General features: G+C 42.6%; 1 protein-coding gene across 2 annotated transcripts in view; it reads left to right on the top strand.

Moving 5' to 3' along the window:
• The window catches only part of Fbxo28 (F-box protein 28), a 29,978-nt gene extending 13,686 nt beyond the window's left edge, over window positions 1-16,292 (top strand). Inside the window, exons 3-5 of one of the 2 annotated variants that reach the window (XM_021198002.2) lie at window positions 2,374-2,512; window positions 11,427-11,622; window positions 12,139-16,292. In XM_021198002.2, the coding sequence (XP_021053661.1) occupies window positions 2,374-2,512; window positions 11,427-11,622; window positions 12,139-12,533 (730 nt within the window). In that variant the 3' untranslated portion in view covers window positions 12,534-16,292. Of the gene's footprint in view, window positions 1-2,373; window positions 2,513-11,426; window positions 11,623-12,138 lie in introns of those variants that run through there. The other variant, XM_029538779.1, reaches the window with a different exon arrangement.
• Window positions 16,293-18,908: the final 2,616 nt, after the last annotated feature.

Genomic DNA, 18,908 nt, shown 5'->3' with positions numbered 1-18,908 from the left:
CCTGCCTCTGCCTCCCAAGTGCTGGGATTAAAGGGGTGCGCCACCACGCCCAGCTCAGGCTCAATTTCTAACACCGTCATGGTAGCTCACAACTGCCTCAATTCCAGTTCCGGGGGATCTGATGCCCTCACAGACATATGCAGGCAGCATACCAATGCACATAAAATAAACATAAATAAATTATTTTTTTTAAAAAAATAAAGGGTCTCAAACAAAAATGAAAGAAAATAGGTGTATGTGTTTGTGGACTGGAAGTATTGTTAATGTAACAATGTTCCTCAGGTCTATCTGGAACAGTACTGAGCAAATCTCATCTCATGTGTATACATACATATATTTTAGAATTTGGACAGCTACTCTTAAAATTATTGTGGAAATATAAGAGACCCAAAATAACTAACACAATTTTGAGTAGTAGTGTTGGAAGACAAATACTTCCGGATTTTAAAACTTAGTACTAAGGTGTGGTGGTCAAAGCAGTCGGGTATGAGACCTAATGATAGGTCAGTGGGGTAAAATAGAGAGTCTGGAAAATAAACCCTCATATACTTATTTGGTTTTCAGTAAGGGTAACAAGACAGTTCAATTGGGGAAAGAATGATGGTTTTTAAAGATTGACCAGGCATGGTGATTAATACTCAGTATTTCAGAGACAGAAGCAGGAGAAGCTCTCATGAGTTCAGAGCCAACCTGCCACGTAGTAAGCTCTAGGACAGCCAAGATACACAAAGAGACCCTGTCTAAAAACAATATTAATAATAATAATAGTTGTTTATAGGTAAGGGCACTGATGACCTGAATTCTCTCCCTAAAACTCAAGTGATACAAAGAGAACTAACTGATTCCCTTAGGCTGTCCTATGATCTTCATGTGTACACACACATACACACAGTAAATTTTTTTTTTTTTTTAAAAATGGAGCTTGAGCAAAAACGTGTACATATAAAGCTGGCCACTACCAAACTATACAGAAAAGGGACTGTAGCTGACTGTACTTGTTCGAGAACCCTTAGAGAACATAATGTCACAAGCGTGGCTTGGGCAACTAGGTACCATGATACACACCTCTAATTTCAATACTCAAGAAACTGAGGCAGGAGAATCAAGCTTGAAGCCTGGCTCTGCTACAAAGCAAGTTTGAAGCCAGCTTGAGCTGTGTGCTGAGTCGTGTCTCAGAAAGACAGACTGGAACCTGGAGGGGTGGCTCAGCAGCTTAGAGCACTTGTTGCCCTGCTAGAACCTAGCACCACATGGTAGCTCACAACCTTCTGTCACTCTAGTGCCAGGGGATCCAGCACTTCTTCTGACCTCTGAGGGTGTCAGGCACCCACATGGTGCACATAAACACGTGCATACAAAACATTCATAAGCATAAAATTAAATAAATGCTTTTGTAAAAGACAAGATGAACAAATAAAGATAGCCAAATTAAAAGTTAAACAGACATTATGTTAAAGCAATTTGCCCTAAGTGTGTTTTCAAGAGAAATTAAAATGTGTAACCGTACAAACACTTGAAAGCAAGAACTGTTTATAGCTCAGTGGAACACTTGACTAGCGTGTCCACCTGACATGGTCTCCAGCAGAGCCAAAACACACACTGCACAGATGTTCTTGGGATCTTTATTCATAATCAAATGTAGAAAGGACCCAGATGTGTAAAGGGATGATGTCTGTGTATAAGGGGATGCTATTCAGCAAGGAAAGGTCAGTCAGTGCTAGAGCGGCAGTGAATGGTGAGCTGTAGCAAGTGTGAAAAGCCAGGCACAAAGAGCTGCCTGGCATGGTCCTGTTTACTCCAGTGTTCAAAGTAAAGGCACTATAGTATACACAGAAGGACACAGGGAGTTGCCAGATGGCACCTGATGAGGTCCAGGCTTCCTTTTCATGGTGATGAAGGTGTGCTGAATTTAGAGAATGGTGATGGTTGTGCCCCTCTAAATACACTCTGCTCTGAGTAACTGCAAACTAAATAGGGTGTGGCATTGCTACAGTGTATGCACAGTGGCCTCCTAAATCAAAAGATACTGATTTATTGGACTTAGTATAGCCAACAAAAGAAATCTAATGTTTCTGTGTGTGGGTGGTGGTGGTGATGGGTTCAAACCCAGGGCCTCGTGCGGACCCTGGGCAAGTGATCTACCACTGAGCTACACTGCCAGCTTTAACTGTGTCTTCAAAGTGATTTTCTTTTCTACAGATATCTTGTTAGCGATGGTTCTTGTTAAAGATACCTGAGCATTTCCATTCTGACCCAGTTCCAAATGTCTAATTAGCATGTTGAAGTTCATCTGTGTATGCTACTCGGATTAGCTAACATTGTATCCTGTACTACTGCTTTCATGATTGCCAGTGACTTTTATTGTTATTTTAGGAGAGAGTCAGAAAGGAGAAACCATTCTTTAGCTCGTCATGCAGACATCCTTGCCGCTGTGGAAACGAGGCTGTCACTGTTGAATATGACCTTCATGAAGTATGTGGATTCCAACCTCTGTTGCTTCATCCCAGGAAAGGTAACCATTGCTGTACACCCAGCAAGCTGGGCTGCCCAGGAGAAGCCGAGTCTCACAAACATTAAACGGTGTTTGTGATGTCAGAATTAGTTAACCTAAAGGAATTGTATTAGTGGCTATGTTTAGCTTTTCTGTGCAGTTATTAATATGTAGCATTCATGTGACCCCAACATTTAAAATTCTAGTTATAGAATGCCAGAAGCAAGTGAAAGTCTTGGTAAGGGTTCATAGTTAAGAAAACATTCTGACCTTTACAGTCAAAATACCAGAGTGACTACCCTGAGCAAGACACAAAATACCAGAGTGACCGCCCTGAGCAAGACACAAAATACCAGAGTGACTACCCTGAGCAGGACAGACTGTGCTGCCTTCAAGATTGTCGCAGTCTGGGGGAAGGTAGGGTGGAGGGCATGCTGGCTTTGATTTTTGTTTGAGAAGTGTCGTAATGATGAGCTTAGAAGTTTTCAAATTTGACCAGAAATACCTGTTTTGCGGCAATATACCAGAGCTAAGGAGTAGGCCCCTTTACTGCACTAAGTGTGACATTCAGTGAGTAAGTGAACCCCCTCCCCCCTCCCCCACCATACTATATGACCTGAAACTTCTGGAAGCGTCCTCATTGTTGAATTAAGTGAAGATTCAAGTGAGATATAGAAGCAGTGGAGATGGATTTAAAGATCATTTTGCTTCTTGATAGACACTGACAAAAGTCCTTTCAGTGCTTGGAACTTACTAATACCTAATGAGGTTATTTCCATAAACACTTCACAGAGGCAGTACTGTTTGCATTCTCAATTTGCAATAACATCTTTTTTGGTGGCTTATAATGTTATTTCAAATCTTCCTTGTTATTTCTTTACTTCTTTTTATGACCTACAAATGCTTTTGTAAGATACTGTAAGCTTCAGGTTCATATTAGTACACCAGATCTTATCTGTGTATAGTCCTTAACTCTGCATGCAGCTCAGAGTCCTTTAAGCCTGTGTCTTGTCCTCCCCTGGACAGTTGCCACTCAAGTCTCACTTTTAGTAATAGAAGCACCTGAGACCCAGCTTCCAGTTTCCTCCCATCAAAGACTGTGCAGCCAGCTGTAACAGGGCTCTGTGGATGCACTGGGTACCTGCAAAGATAAGTCCTCTGTATGTGGTCTTTGCAGTTGTTGCCATTGTTGGTGTGGCCTCTCATGGCTGAGGCAGATGTGTATGACCTGAGCAACTGCAGTCAAGTCCAGTTGAGTTCCGCTCCTTTCGGAAATGACTTGTTGACTCCTCAGTACCAAACCAGTAGGCACTAGTGAACACATCTTCAGGTCTGCAGATGCTCTTGAGTCCTCAACACTGCTAGGCAGCCCCTTGACTGGGCCTTCATCTGTCCACAGTAGAGCTCACCAGAGAGTGCCTTTCTATGACCTTCACCTCGGAACATGGATTTCTTCTGTCCCCTCTCTTGCCGTTGCTGGACTGTGCTGCGTTTCGGAAGCACACACTCATTGTCAGAGAACCTTCATATGTGTTTCCTTCCTTGCTTCCCAGAGCCACGAATGCTCATGGGCCATTCCTGTTCTGACTCATGGGCAAGAAACCGGAGGCCTAACCTGACTCCAGCGTGCGGTCTCTCCGCCACCCACTACTTACTTCTGGCCTTCCTCACTACAGGCCCATTGCTGCACAAGGGGTTTGGCTTCCAGCAAATAAGTACTTGACTGGAAAGAACCAAGAATTTTTATTTTTATTCAGACACATGTTTTATCATACATGGATTTTTGTTTGTTTCTTAAAATGACCTATAATAGCTTATATTTTATCTAAAACAACAGCATGTATACTCAATAATTGTTTTTTTTTAATATGTTGCTGTTACTTTTTATATTTCTTACTAAAATAGCTCATTTAACCCAGCTAATTTAATCGATCAGTGGAGATGCAGAGGCAAGCAGATCTCTTGAGTTCAAGGACTCAGAAAAGCCCTGCCTTAAAAAACCAAAACAAACAAAAAGCAGTCAAAAAAAAAGTAACTTAACAAGCTTAGTAGTATTTAGGTTGTTTCATAACCATTGTCTTTTAAGAATTTCTTACTCTTAAGTATAACCACATACTCTTCAAAATAACAGAATAGAGCATTTAATTTCCAGATGCTGACCTCAGAACTTTGCATTCTCTGTGCATTACTGTACCCAGTCCCTGAAATAAGAAACGTAAAGAGAAAGGATTCACTCTAACCCATGATTTAGAGTTTTCTGTCTGGCTGCTTGGCTCTGCTGTGTAGTACAACACTGGGAACATGGACTGTGGAGGCCATTGTGTGCAGGAAGGAAAGTGAAGACCACCTTCAAACATACAGCACTAAGTGAGATAAGAAAATTTATTCATCAAACACATGCTTTTGGGGGGATATTCAGAACCATTTTGACTATGGAAGATTTTTTTAAAAATTAAAAGAGTTGGAAGGGTGAAGTTGATTTAAAGGAATCCCGAGTGAAACAGAAGTGGATGGCATGAAGATGGCAGTGAGAAAGGTTCTAATGATGGCTCACCTGTAGATTTTAACTGATAAACGCTCGCCCACAGATGCCTGGAGGCACACGCGGTCAGAGTTACTACCTTACAGTTTGAGCATGTGATAGTGATTCACACTGGGGGTAAGCTACACTCTTTAAACACAGGAATATTTCAGATAACTTAGTTTATTGCTTAAGGCCTAGGTAGGATTTGGTATGTGGTATATTACTCAAAAGCCATACAGACAGCTGTTACAATAACCTGCTTGAGTCTGCTTTCTGCTACATCTCAAAGGAAATATTTGTTTTGTTTTTTGTTTTTGTTATTGTTGCTTGGTTTTTTGAGGGTTGTTTTGTTTTGTTTGGGATGTAGGCTCTCCAGATTGACTCTTCATGGTTCCCATGCTTTAGCCTTGGGGTGCTAGGGTCACAACTGCGCCCCACCAGACTCCAGACCAGCTTATGGGAGATGATCAGATTGCTCTGAAAATGAACTAAGTTTTTAAAGGGTTTTTGTTTTGTTTTGTTTTTATTTTTGTTTTTGTCTGTTTTATTTAAGACCAAACATGGAACTCATACCTTTAAATCACAGCACTTAGGAGGCAAAGGCAAGCAGATTTCTATAGGTTAAAGGTCAACCTAGCCTACATAGCAAGTCTCGGGGCAGCCGTGGCTGGGGAGTGAGGCCCTCTCTCAGAACAAACGATCAGGCATATCCACATTCAATTCCCAGCACCCACATGGCAATTCACAACTGTCTATAGCTCTGGTTGCAGGGGATCCAACACGCTCACACAGGCATACATGCAGGCAAAACACCAATGCACATACAATATTTTTTAAATAAATTTTAATTTGTAGAAGTGTTTTGGCTGCATGTATGTGCACACCACATGCATACAGTACCCACATGGAACTGAAGGGGGCATCAGAACCCAAGAATGGGAGCTACAATCAGGTGGCAGCCACCCTATGGCTGCTGGGAACCAAACCTTGGTCTGCAGGAGCAGAAGTGTTGTTAACTGCTCAGCTGTCTCTCCACCCTGGACTACATTTTACGTGTGCTGAGTGCAGTGCTCTCTGTATGTGCCTTTGCAGCTGCCTGGCTCAGTGGACAAAGCATGCAGTTCTGCCACACAGTGTCGCAGTTTTGGTTTTGCTTGTCTTTCATCATACCCTCTATTTTTTTACTGTTAGAGGAAAAAAATCATTTGAGATTTTATTGAAAACATGGATTATCCCATAGCACAAAAATCTCTGTGTAATAGACCTTTCCTAATGGAAACTTATATGCAAAGAGATACTTCGCTGTGTGTAGAGAACTGAATAGAATAAAAATAAAAATGTTTCATAGTTTAGTTTACAAATGTAATTTTATATATTAGCAGTTTCCTTTGGTATGTTATGAAAAACATTAACAATATACTGTTTGGTTTGGTTGTTGGTTTTTGTTTTTATTTTGACAAGGGGTCTCACTGTGTAGCTCTGGCTAGCCTCAAACTCACAAAGATCTGCCTGCCTCTGTCTCTGGACTACTGGGATTAAAGCTAGGCCACCATGCCCAGCTGATGTTTGTTTATAAGAGCATACCATAGAATAAGTGACTAGACTATAGCATCACATGTGTTAATTGCCTGTCTTGTTGCCTCTCCATTTATGCCATCTGCCTGTCTCAGCTCCATTTCTTTACTTTTCCTTATTTTGTTGTATTCATTCATTCATTCATTCATTCATTCATTCATTCATTCATTCGTGCTTTTTCAAACAGGATCTCACTATGTAACTTAGACTGGCCCTAAACTCGTCTTTCTGCCTTCGACCCCTGAACACTGGGCTTTCAGGCTTGGCTACCACACTGAGCACATTGTTTCTTCAGTCGGGTGTTGATAAACCTTCTCTCTTACCTGCTTGCACCTGTTTGCTGGAAGTTTACCTGTCGCTGTTTTCATGCCCTTCCGTAGACTGTCCAGTTCTAAGCAGGGCAGACCTCTGCCTTCTGTGTCTCACACAGTATATGGAACTCACTGTGATCTGTCTGATGTATGCTTGCTATTTATGAGTCATTCACAGATTTACTGTTGGGTAGGATCTGTCTTTCCATACCTGCATAAAAGAAACACTGTCAGTTTAGACCAAACATGCTACAAATATTAGTCTACCAATAAGTGCATATACGTACTATCTAGAGATTTAGCCATAACACTGAGGACACCTGATTAAACATAGAAGAAGCACGTGTAAGAAGTGTGTATTTTGAGAAAATACTCTCAGTAGTCATCTTGTTGACTCTTTTTTGGTGAGTGAAAACATTTAATACGAAGAAGTAGAGAATACAGTGATTACCCAAGAACAATAGTGATAACTATACCAAGGACAGTGATTATGTTTACAAAAACTGAAACATTCTCATCATTATCATCAACAACAAAAGATCTAAGTATGTTGATTAATTCCATTTAGATTTTAAACTGTATCACAGGCATATCCCATTCTTTGTGTCTATGGTACTGGTGGGGTACATGTACATGCTGATTGACTTTGAGTTGTTCCTGGTTGTCACCTTGTTTGTTGAGAGAGATACCTCACTGGGACTTGGACCACCAATTAAATGAGACTGGCTAGCCAGTGAGTCCCTGGGATCTTTCTATCTCTGCTTCCCCAGAGCTAGGTTCATACCGTTACACATCTGATTTATTTATGTGGATGTTAGGTTTTTATGGGATTTGTGTGTGTGTGTGTGTGTGTGTGTGTGTGTGTGTGTGTGTGTGTGTGTGTGTGTTGTTTCAAAACAAAATGCTTTATACGATAAAATAAAACCTAGCCCAATATTTATTGGCAAGGCTTCGGAGAATTTAGGTATCTTAGGCATGCTAAATCAATGTAAGCTGTATTTAAGGTTTACACTAGCTGAAATGGATAGCTAGCAGGTGAGCCCTTGTGGTCTGACCCCAGGCACCCATGCTCCCATCTTAAGCATCACTAGCCACGAACCCCTTGTTTCATGACAGTCTCTCCACTCCATCGAGAAATTTGAGTCCAGCTGCTTCAAGGGCTAGCACACTGGCTTAATGTTTGGAACAAAACCAAACCAGACCTATTAAATCTAGGTTAAAAAAAAAATCTACTGAGGTTCTTTTTATGCTGGATCAGAGTAGAGTTATATTTACATTTTTTTTCTAAGTTTGAGATAATTTTTTTATTAGATATTTTCTTTATTTACATTTCAAATGTTATCTCGAAAGTTCCCTATACCCTCCCCCCGCCCCTGCTCCCCTACCCACCCACTCCTACTTCTTGGCCCTGGCATAGTCTCTAGCTGTATATGTAGCAGAAGATGGCCTAGTCGGCCATCATTGGGAAGAGAGGCCCCTTGGTCTTGTTAACTCTTGAATTTGTGTTCAAAGTAACCAGCCCTCTAAAACCTATGACTTTAATTTGAACATAACCCTGTTGCTTGCCCCAAAACAGTTTCACTTGGCTAAGTCAATATTAAACAATATTTGATTATTAACAGTATTAACAAATATTTGATTATTGTTTTCCCTTATTTAGTTAATACTTAGAAGTAGCTGGTATGTGCCAGTTGTGGCGGAACTCTCTGTATCCAGGAGTAAACTGGCTATGATCTCTTCTGTTAGCTTTTCTGTTATGAGGAAGACAGAGTAACAAAAAGGTGTGTTTACAGTGTGTAGTGTTCTGAAGAGAAAATAAAAGCTTTGATGAAGCCAGGAGGTAGTGGTGCACGCCTTTAACCCCATCACTCAGGAGGCAAAGGCAGATAGATCTCTGTGAGTTGGGGGCCAGCCTGGTCTACAGAGTTCTAGGACAGCCAGGGCTACATGGAGAAGCCCTGTCTCAAAACAGAAAAACAAACAAACAAAAAAGTTTGATAAGTATATTAACGTGATTTAAACTGGAAGAATATTCAGAGATGAATATGTTATGGGAAAAATATACAAGGAAAACATTCTAGAAAAAGGATCAAAAGATCAGAATACCTGGGGGCAAATTAAGACAGGGCATGATTTAGTTTCACAGAGCTAGATATAGTTTGTTAACCCTTGAGACAGCATAAAAACAAACAGAAAACCCGAAAATCAATCAACTGTTGCAATGTTTTCCTTATTTATAACCCACATGTGCCCAAGCATGTGACGCATTAGTCAGCCCGAGCAGCCTTTTACAAAGCTGGCCCTGCCTTGGATTCCTTACAGTTTTCTATATATTCTATGCGAATGTCTTCAACGCATGCAGGTTCCATATGTGCAACTAGCACTGGTAACTGTTGCAGAGGCTGTTGGAGCCTAGTTGCATCCTAACATTTTCTGTATCTGTCATACGAAGTCCTCCATTTGTAGGTGAGCCATGCCAATTAATTTTCCCTCTCAGACTTCAGCGAACCAGTCCTGTCTCCTCATTCATTCTCAGAGATGTCAAAGAACACTTCCTGGCCCTTCTCTGATGTCTCCCTGTGCTACTTCCTCTGTTCCCTCCTTTTCCTTTGTGGTATTATTTATTTAGCCTTGGGGAGGAGGGAGCTTGTTGTTTGTTTTGTTTTCTTCTCCCAAGCCTCAGAAGAATAGGAATCTTGTTACTGAGTCAGAATCTCACTGTGGAGCCCTCAGCAACTGAAACCTGATGTAGAGGCACCTCAGAGATTCACCTCCGGAGAGCTGAGGTTACTGATGCCCACCCCATGCCTGGCTAAGACTAAGAATCTTATCATCCCCACTCACTGGATTTTTTTACACAAATTGAAACGTTGTAGAAATACTTGTGTTTATTTTAAACTATGCTTGCATAATTAGTTCAAGAAAAGGAATTCCATTTTGCTATGTATTGGCTTTCTAGCAAGGTACTTGAATAACCTCCTAAAAAAGTGAATTTTCTTCTGACATGAGCCCTGAATGGTATAGAGGAACACAGCGCTAGTCATTGGGTTCTTGCTTGCACTCGTGACTCCCAGGTCCTATGCTCTCCCTTTGTGAGCCCAGACCCTTTTGTGCTGTTCCCTGCTAGACCCCACCCATGTCTGCAATTTGTCTCTTGTACTCCTGACCTGCCTGTAGCTACTGAGTTCAGCACAGTATGCCTCACTTCCCATTAGCTCTGCTCGACTCCACTTTACCTCATTGATTCCTTTTCAATCCTTGCCTACAACACTGGCCACTTTGGTGAAGTCATCTTCGTACAAAGGACTATCACCTCGAACTTAGTCAAGAAAACAGTAAGAGCTAGGATCTGTCCAGGTGCTCTTATGCTAGAGTTTGTGTTTCCTTTTAACTAGTATTATATATTTATTCTTGTTAAGAAGAGAAGGTAGAGGGCTGGAGAGGTGGCTTAGCGGTTAAGAGCACTGACTGCTCTTCTGAAGGTCGTGAGTTCAAATCCCAGCAACCACATGATGGCTCACAACCATCCATAATGAGATCTGATGCCCTCTTCTGGTGCATCTGAAGACAGCTACAGTGTACTTACATATAATAAATAAATAAATCTTTTAAAAAAAAAAAAAAGAAGAAGAAGAAGAAGAGAAGGTAGATTACAAGACTGACCCAGAATTGAAATAAATGCATCGAGAGGACCATGTATGATTCAAGGAGGGTTGAGACTGATGGCAAATGGTTTACATTATAGCCCCCAGGTCTCATGATATAAAGTCCCATTGCAATAGACATTACCTGGACTGTGGTCTTCAAAGATGTGAATCACTGTTTCCAGGTTTGTGCTGAAGCCACTGAAGTGTGAACAGTACCCTCTTGGGGAGTAAGCTGAGAGCACGCTTGGCTAAGGCTGTTCAGTTACTGTTCAAGTAGGAGAGGAGGGAGTTAGGAACCCACAAAGTAAGCACGTGTTTCTTCTCCCTGCATGGCCTTTTGCTGCCCTCTGGTCACGGTGAGAAAGTGTGGTCTGAAAACGCATTCTAAGCTTTGTCAGCTCAGAGAAACAGAGTTGTAAGAGATGGAGCATGTGGTGGCAGTGCACAAGAAAAAGAGGAATCAGACTGGGGACAGAATTGCATTTGGAGTGCAGGCTTGGGTAGTCCCTACCCCTACTCCAGGCAGAATTGAATGCCTATTTAATTCTTTAGTTTCTTTAGCAATCCATGTAGCTCTTGTATTGTGTATATTCATGTCTCCCCAAATGCCCTGATTCACTTTGGGGCAGGAGCTGTATCTTCTTTGTTCTGACTCTAGCTTTAGCACAGCACCCTGGAACAGTAAAGATGGAAACAGTAAAGTCTAAGCGTAAAGTATTGTAGGAAGTCCAAAAGCCTATGCTGTAGATTCTCCATGACAAGTTCATGAGTTTAGATGCTCTATCCGTCCTCACAGCATCTCTAAGATGGTAACCTTACTATTTAGCTAATCTCTTTTTTTAAACTTCAAAAAGTACTAATGAGAATTCATATTGTAGGTGATTGATGAGATTTACCGTGTACTGAGATATGTCAATTCTACCAGAGCCCCTCAGCGAGCTCATGAGGTGCTGCAGGAGTTACGGGATATCTCTTCCATGGCAATGGAGTACTTCGATGAGAAGATTGTTCCAATTTTGAAGAGGAAATTGCCAGGATCCGATGTGTCGGGACGACTCATGGGCTCTCCTCCAGGTATGGCTGTTTGTTTGTTTGGCTTTGTTTTTGCTTTTCAGACAGAGTCTCAGTGTGTATGTGTACCCAAGCTGGCCTCAGCCTCCCTGTATAGCCTGTGTTGGCCTCAGACTCATGGTGATCATCATGCCTTCGCCTCTCGGGTGCTGAGAACGTGGCTGTGCACCACCACCACAGCAGCTCTCCTCTGGATGCATCTTGATTACATCTTCAGTTTCAGTAACCACCGTGTATAACCTCATAGCATCTTTATCTTTTCATTTAACTACATTTTGTTGGGTTGGTGTCGAGGATCCTTTGTACATGTCTTGCTGTAAGGCTCCTTGCCCGGCTCCTTGCTTCTTGGGTTTTGGATATATCATGCCCTCAGATCCATTTCATGCTAACTCTTTGCATGTGACCACAACTGCTGACTTAAAGTGAATTTTCTATTATAAACCCAAGATCCTAAAGTAAGCTGAATTGTTCCCAGTAGGAAACAGGAATGATTAGCCCTTTTCAATGCTTTCTCCACAGTTCCCGGACCATCTGCAGCCCTGACAACAATGCAGCTCTTCTCCAAGCAAAACCCGTCCAGACAAGAGGTTACTAAACTGCAACAGCAGGTCAGAACCAACGGTGCTGGCGTGACTGTCCTCAGGCGTGAGATCTCTGAGCTTCGCACCAAAGTGCAAGAGCAGCAGAAACAGCTTCAAGACCAAGACCAGAAACTGCTCGAGCAGACCCAGATCATAGGTGAACAGAACGCACGGCTGGCAGAGCTGGAACGCAAGCTCCGGGAAGTCATGGAAAGTGCAGTAGGAACCTCCTCAGGGTCTGGGCAGAGTGAGGAGTCCCCTCGGAAACGAAGGAAGGCAACAGAAGCCATAGACTCTCTTAGGAAATCCAAACGACTTCGGAATAGAAAGTAGATTGGAATATGGCTCTAGCTCCAGAGGATGACATCCATGGCTGAGAGTTTAAGCAGTTACTCCTGTCAGGATATCGGAGCAACATGGTGTCCTTAGGCTTCCAGGCGATCAGACACAACTTACACTTGGCTCTTGTGGTTGGCATCCTTTGCGCTTCTCTGGAGGAGCTGGTGCACAGACCCTTCTTACCTGCAATAGATTTGTACTGACCATGCCCATTCTGTCATGTTTGGGGGCTAACCTTGTTCCTGTGCAGGTGATGTGTTAAGTTTATTTGTTTCTGCATATATGCACATTACATACGGATTTTAAACAAACCCATTCTTGACAGACTAAAAGTTAAGTTTAATACATAAAATGTCCTGTTCACTTGAAAGAAAAAAATCTACTTTTTAAATGGACACTATCTTTTTTTTTTTTTTTTAAGTTGACTTTTTGTTATAAGTGACCTTTGTCTGGAATGTCTGAGACACGGTTAGTACTTTGGTATTGAAGTGATGGGTGACAGAAGGACTGAGAGTGTTGGCTGTAGAGGGGGCTCTACAGTAGCGACTATTTTTATAAACTACTGGCAAGGGGTATCTCCAGGTGTTAGGTACATGCTTTCAGTTTTCTTTGGGGCCGTGTCCTCCATTTGCATGGATGGATGCATGCATTGCCTAGGCAGCGCACTTCACACCACTCCTGCACTGGTGTTGATCTTAAACCTCTAGACGTCTCCACATATTAGAGCTGCACCGACATTGATTTAAGCACTCAGCAGCTTGTCTGTAGGGGGGAGAATTGTCGTCCATTTGTCCTCCAGTTTTACAGGCACAAGAGACTGTTAGAGCCCTCTGATGTATCTCTTCTCTGTAGGGTTCAGGTACACTGGCTAAGACAGAACCTCCAACCCAAGGCTCTTTCTGTAGACATCAGACCTCTGATCTGACTCAGCTCTGTGCTCCTGGGTCAACCATGATTTAGTAGGGACCCAACTGAGGGAAAGTTCATTCAAGAAAATTGTACCATGAGAAAACATTTCATTTCTGGGGCATGACCTGAGGGAAGCTTTTTCATACCACTTTCAAGCTCTCAAATAACTCTGAACAGAAGCTTTAGTCTGGTTTGCACTCCTGTTTTGAGCTTGTAACTGGAAAAGCGTGTCTTGCACTGTCAGCCTCCTGAGTGGTCACTTTAACAACCTCCAAATTGTATAAAATGGTTCTTTCTCCCGGTTGTATATTTTTGAAACATTCAACTATCACTGTCGTACTTTTATTTTAATTATGTACTAAATTATGTAGTTTTGTTCTTTTAAACATCTGTTGCTTTGGACTTTGTTTATTTATAGTAAATGTAGGAGTAAGATGTCCCTTTCCAGGTGAAAGTTGACACCTGTGTTAACCTAAGGTTTTGGTAAACCCCACAGTGGGAGAAAAGCACAAGGTTGTTATCCGTCCAACGTGACATGTTATGCATCCTTTAGGTTACTTTTACCAAGTGACACTCTCCTATGCATTCTTAGTGTTGTCCCTTCATGATCTGCCCTTGGGTTCTGTTAAAGTCTCTTTGAAACTTTGAAAGTCCATCTACAATGTAGTGTGTCTTCAGTGAGAAACCATAACATGGTATCCAAGTGTTTCATGATTTGTTGGGAAGGTAATTTTAAAATAAACAGTTTCCTTAAAAGATTTGTCAGCAAGGTCATCCGTAAAGGTCCCTGTCTGGATCTTCTTTTCTCAGCAAATCTCACTTTTGCAATCCTAGAATGTAGCCATATCACCGTAGCCTTGGAGGAGGCCCACTGAGCGCTTAGCTTGGCTTTGCCAGTCTGCTCTTCTGGAAGAGAAAGGCTATGAAGCAGCAGCAGGTTTCCAAAGTATAATCCTTATGCATCAAAGAAAATAAGCCTCAAATTATTTCTTCAATAATTGTTAAAAATTTCTCAAACTACATCCAACTAGCCTAAGTGTAGCCTCTAGTCTTCCACGAGCTAGTCTGAGAATGTGGCTTTTATGAGCACTTACACGGTAAGCAGGTACAGTGCGAGCCTGTGATCTCCAGACCATCAGATGGAGCTGTACTGTTTCATAACTATAACCTTGAGAATATAGCTCTACGATTCGCTTGCCTTAAACTTCCCTCAGAGTAGCTGACACACTAGGAGGTTGTCTTTGCCATTTATTAAGACAGCTGTTGGGCTATAATCCTCACCATAGTGGTATTTGGAGTCTCCAAATCATGCACTATTTTAATAGCTAAAACTGGCTTGCCCTGGGAAAACTTAACCAGCCTCCTGGGAGAGACCGCTTGCATTTCCTGGCAGGATCTTCCTCTGTTTGCATGAACCATTCCCATGCATAAGTTTATCCACAGTCCACACTACAGACAGGCATACACACATGAAAAGAATGGATGGGAGGTGAGAACAGGCCCTGTCCAGCCGAGCCCTGCTCTGCTCCCCCAGACACTTTGCTCACATGGTTTCCACCCATCATGGGTTACAGGAGCTATCCTAACTCCCCTTCTGATGTAGAGAGAGCCTGGAGTTAAGGGGCATTAACAGTACTCCTGTTGTGAAGACTGGGTGCCCTGTGTCGGAAGCCACTGGTCCAAGTCAACATTTTTTGGTAAAACATGATTTTTGGAGTACTGAACTCACAGGGCTTGCCTTAATTCAGTAGTTTCAAGATGTATGCGCTATATTCTATGTGTTAAAATGGTAAAATATTCTATGTAGCCCCAAGAGTGGGTAATACAGAGTTTAATGCCTAAATAAATAAGCTAAAAGGTGTCACAACAGCTGGATTTTTTAGAGAAAATGGACATATAAAAAATAGGCTATGCGTCATGAACAAAAACTATGGCACCTTCGGATTGCACTACTTCATGCACTGTTTTATATGCCATTTCATAGCCTGCACTTTAACCTCCAAAGAAATGCTGTGTGGTGCCTGTGCCCTGTTAGTGAGCTCATCCCGGAGTCAGCACTTTTACTTCACTATGCTAAGTTAGTCTCCTAGAGCTGGCATTCTTATTTGGGTTCTCTGCTTCCTTAGCCATAATACTTTCTAGGATCTGAGAACTCCTGTCTTGTCTATTTCCAACAGTGTCAAATTCTAATTTATTGTAGATTCATCACAGTCATAGATCCTCTTCTAGTGTGAATACTTGTCCATTGCCTGTACCAAACCCTCAGAAAGCAGACACTGTAAGATCTGAAGGTGGGAATAAAAGGCCTGAAAGGGGAACACACAAAGCGATGCCCCTGCTGGAGAATGGCCGAGTCTAACAGGAGGCTGAGCTTACCGCTGAATGCTTTGGCTTGGGATCTGCACGAGATCCTTCAGGGCAGAAGAGGTTCCGTTATAACTACGTAAATATAGAGCCTGTACTCGGGAAATTATCTTCAACAAAATGCTAAGTCCACAAAAGCCAGTGACTGCTGCTGGTGCAGGGTGGCCACTTCCTGCTCTCACTTTGAGCAGCCATCCTTCACTCAGATTGAAACTAAGGCACACTTCAGTGAGGTTGGTCTTTCACAATTTCCCAATAATCCTTGTTAAATTTTTAAAGCTCAAGCATTAAATTCACCTTCTTCCCATTGTGTCTGAAGATAGCCACAAGCTTTAGAAGCCTAGGAATCTGATCAGGCTATTGCCAAAGTCTAGTAGTTCGTGCTGCCAAAAGGTTAGACTTGTTTAAAAACTCCTTTATGTGGTACCATTGTCTGTTTACTTATGCTCATGAGCAACAATAAACCACTAGTTTACCTTCTGGAGTTTTCATTGTTTCGACCTAATCAATTATTGGAAGGTGAAAAAAAAAAAAAAAAAAAAAAAAAAAAAAAAGCACCTCCCAGTAACACAACAGGGCACGGAAATAAATGTGTTGTCACCAGGCCTACTTGTTTCTTTATTTCATGCATCAGGGTTCGGAGCTGCCTCAGACAGTCGCCATATCCATGGCTACTGTCCAAAGCCACTACACTGTTTACCCAGCACTCCTCAGAGCCACCATGAAAAGCAGGGTTGACCTAGGCACATGCCCACAGTGTTAGACCAGGAGGAGACCTTGGTGGCATTTGAACCGGACCTACTTGTCTGAAGCTTTGTACTTCCTGTGGTGACATACAAAGGCAAGAAGCGTGGGGATGCCACATGGACCGCTTGCTCTCAGTCATCAAAAGCAAGCCATGGAAACCCACCAGTGGTAGGATTGACTGGGCAAAGGCTGGGAGCCCTGGGGAAGACCCTGCAGTAGCAGGAAATACTAGCATGTATTTCCAAGGATCTGGGTCCAATCCCAAGGGCTGGCCTTGGAGTCAGCTTGTAAGGAGTGTTTCCCGAGGTGTACAAGTGAAAGACTTACTGACTTGTAGGTCCAAGGCCACTAACAGGTCACAATTGTATATGTTGCTGTGACCATCAGTTACTTCTTAGTAACTCTACCCGGCGGAAACAGCAGTTCTCTTCAAAAACCTTCCTGCTTCCAACACAAGTAGAAATTTTGATGAACTATTACTGGATCACTTGTAGTATAAATTAGAGAGGTTTCATATTGATATTTCCATACATATAATACACATTGATGTATCCACCCCTATATTAATCTTATCCTTCTCCACCTTCACCTCTACTCCTTCCATATGTTTAACAATCCCTACACACACACATACACACACACACACACTTTTAATTCACTGTCCTTTGATTTCCACAATTGTTTGGTTGTGACGTTGGCTTATTTCATGTAACGTGATTCCAGTTCTGTGCATTGTCCTGCAAAGCACATGATTGCACCCTTTATTGTTGACTACAATTTGTTTGTAGGTACATTATTTTTTATTCACCCATTGACAGACACCAGGCTCATTCCATTTTATTGGCTGTTGTGGAAGTGAGATAAATGTGGCTGTCTCTATAGCAACCTGACTCAGGGATGTACCTAAGTGTGGTGTTGTTAGATTGTTTGGTACTTGTATTTTCAATTAAATTTTTTTGAGATTTATTTTTATTTATGTGTATGGGTGTTTTGCCTGAATGTATGTCTGTGCACCATGCAGTGCCCATGGCAGCCAGAAGAGGGCAGCAGTTCCTCTGAAATGAGAGACAGGAAGTCGTGCACCTCCATTTGAGTGCTGGGAATCCAACCCAGGTCCTTGTCAACAGCAGTCAGTGCTCTTAATCATGGAGCCATCTCTCTAGACCCTCCCTGCTGGCTTCCAAAGGGCCTTGACTAATTACATCCCCACCAACAGGTATGCTGTTACGTTCCTTTCTCCCTACATGCTTGCCAACATTTGTTATTTTCTCTTTTCTTGATACCATTCTTAAGGGTAAGATGGAATCTCAATTAAGTTTTTGTTTGTTTATTTTGAGCGTCTCTGCAGCCCTTGGAATGTACTAGTAGCCCAGGTTAACCCTGGCCTCACAGCAATCCGCCTGCTCCCATCTGCTGCTGGAGGAAGCCTCTGTGATGGTGATTAGACAAGGCACCGATCTATATGTACAGCAGAATATCATTAGAAGTCATCTCATTGTTTTGTTTTGCTTGTTTGTTTGTTCTTGTTTTTGCCAGACTTGTTTAGCTCTATCCTAGGTCTCTAAACTACCCAGTCTCCAGATTCTGGCCATCCAGGTAGTATCAGGGCCTGGGTTCCCTCTTGTGGAGTGGGCCTCAAGTTAGGTCAGACACTAGTTGATCACTCCCACACCACCACCATTGCTCCAGCCCTTCTTGTAGGCCGGGCAGGTTGATTGTAGGTGGAGTTTTATGGCTGAGTTGGTGTCCAGGTTTCTCTTTCCACAGCCTGAAGAGTACCTTCCTGTACCAAAAAGACTAGTATGCAGGGGTGAAGGCTCCATCCAGGCGCCAGCTGGACCTCTCTACGATTCATTGAACTGTGGAGGTTGCTTTCAGCAGTGGAGTCCTGCTGTCAGTTTGTGGAGAGCAACAAACCCTCTATCCTGGCATTAGCCTGAGATATTTAAGGATCTCCACAGGACACCCCCCTCTTGACCAACAACCTCTCCACTGGACCCCTGCCCCCTTGACCAACCTCAACAATTGCAACCCCAACCTGTCACTGAAAGCTTTGCCAGACTCTAAGAGACGGCCCGTTCAGACTCAGTATCCTCCATTATTAGGAGTCCTCACTAGGGTCACCCTCATAGATTCCAGGAAGTTTTTCATTGCACTAGGTTCCCACACTCTTAAGGCCCCCAATTCCAACTGCCTCTCCCTACACTCTCTCTCTCCCTCCATCCCCTCCCCTACCCCTCCTGCACCTGTCCCACCTGTCCCCAATGCACCCATAAAATCTATTTCTCCTTCCTGGGGAGATCTATGCTTCCCCTCTTTATCTAACCTCTCTGGGTCTGTGGATTGTAG

This window comes from Mus pahari, chromosome 5, assembly GCF_900095145.1.
Source record: "Mus pahari chromosome 5, PAHARI_EIJ_v1.1, whole genome shotgun sequence".
In the NCBI taxonomy this organism is placed as follows: Eukaryota; Metazoa; Chordata; class Mammalia; order Rodentia; family Muridae; genus Mus; species Mus pahari.
This window is presented reverse-complemented; position numbering and strand designations above follow the sequence as displayed.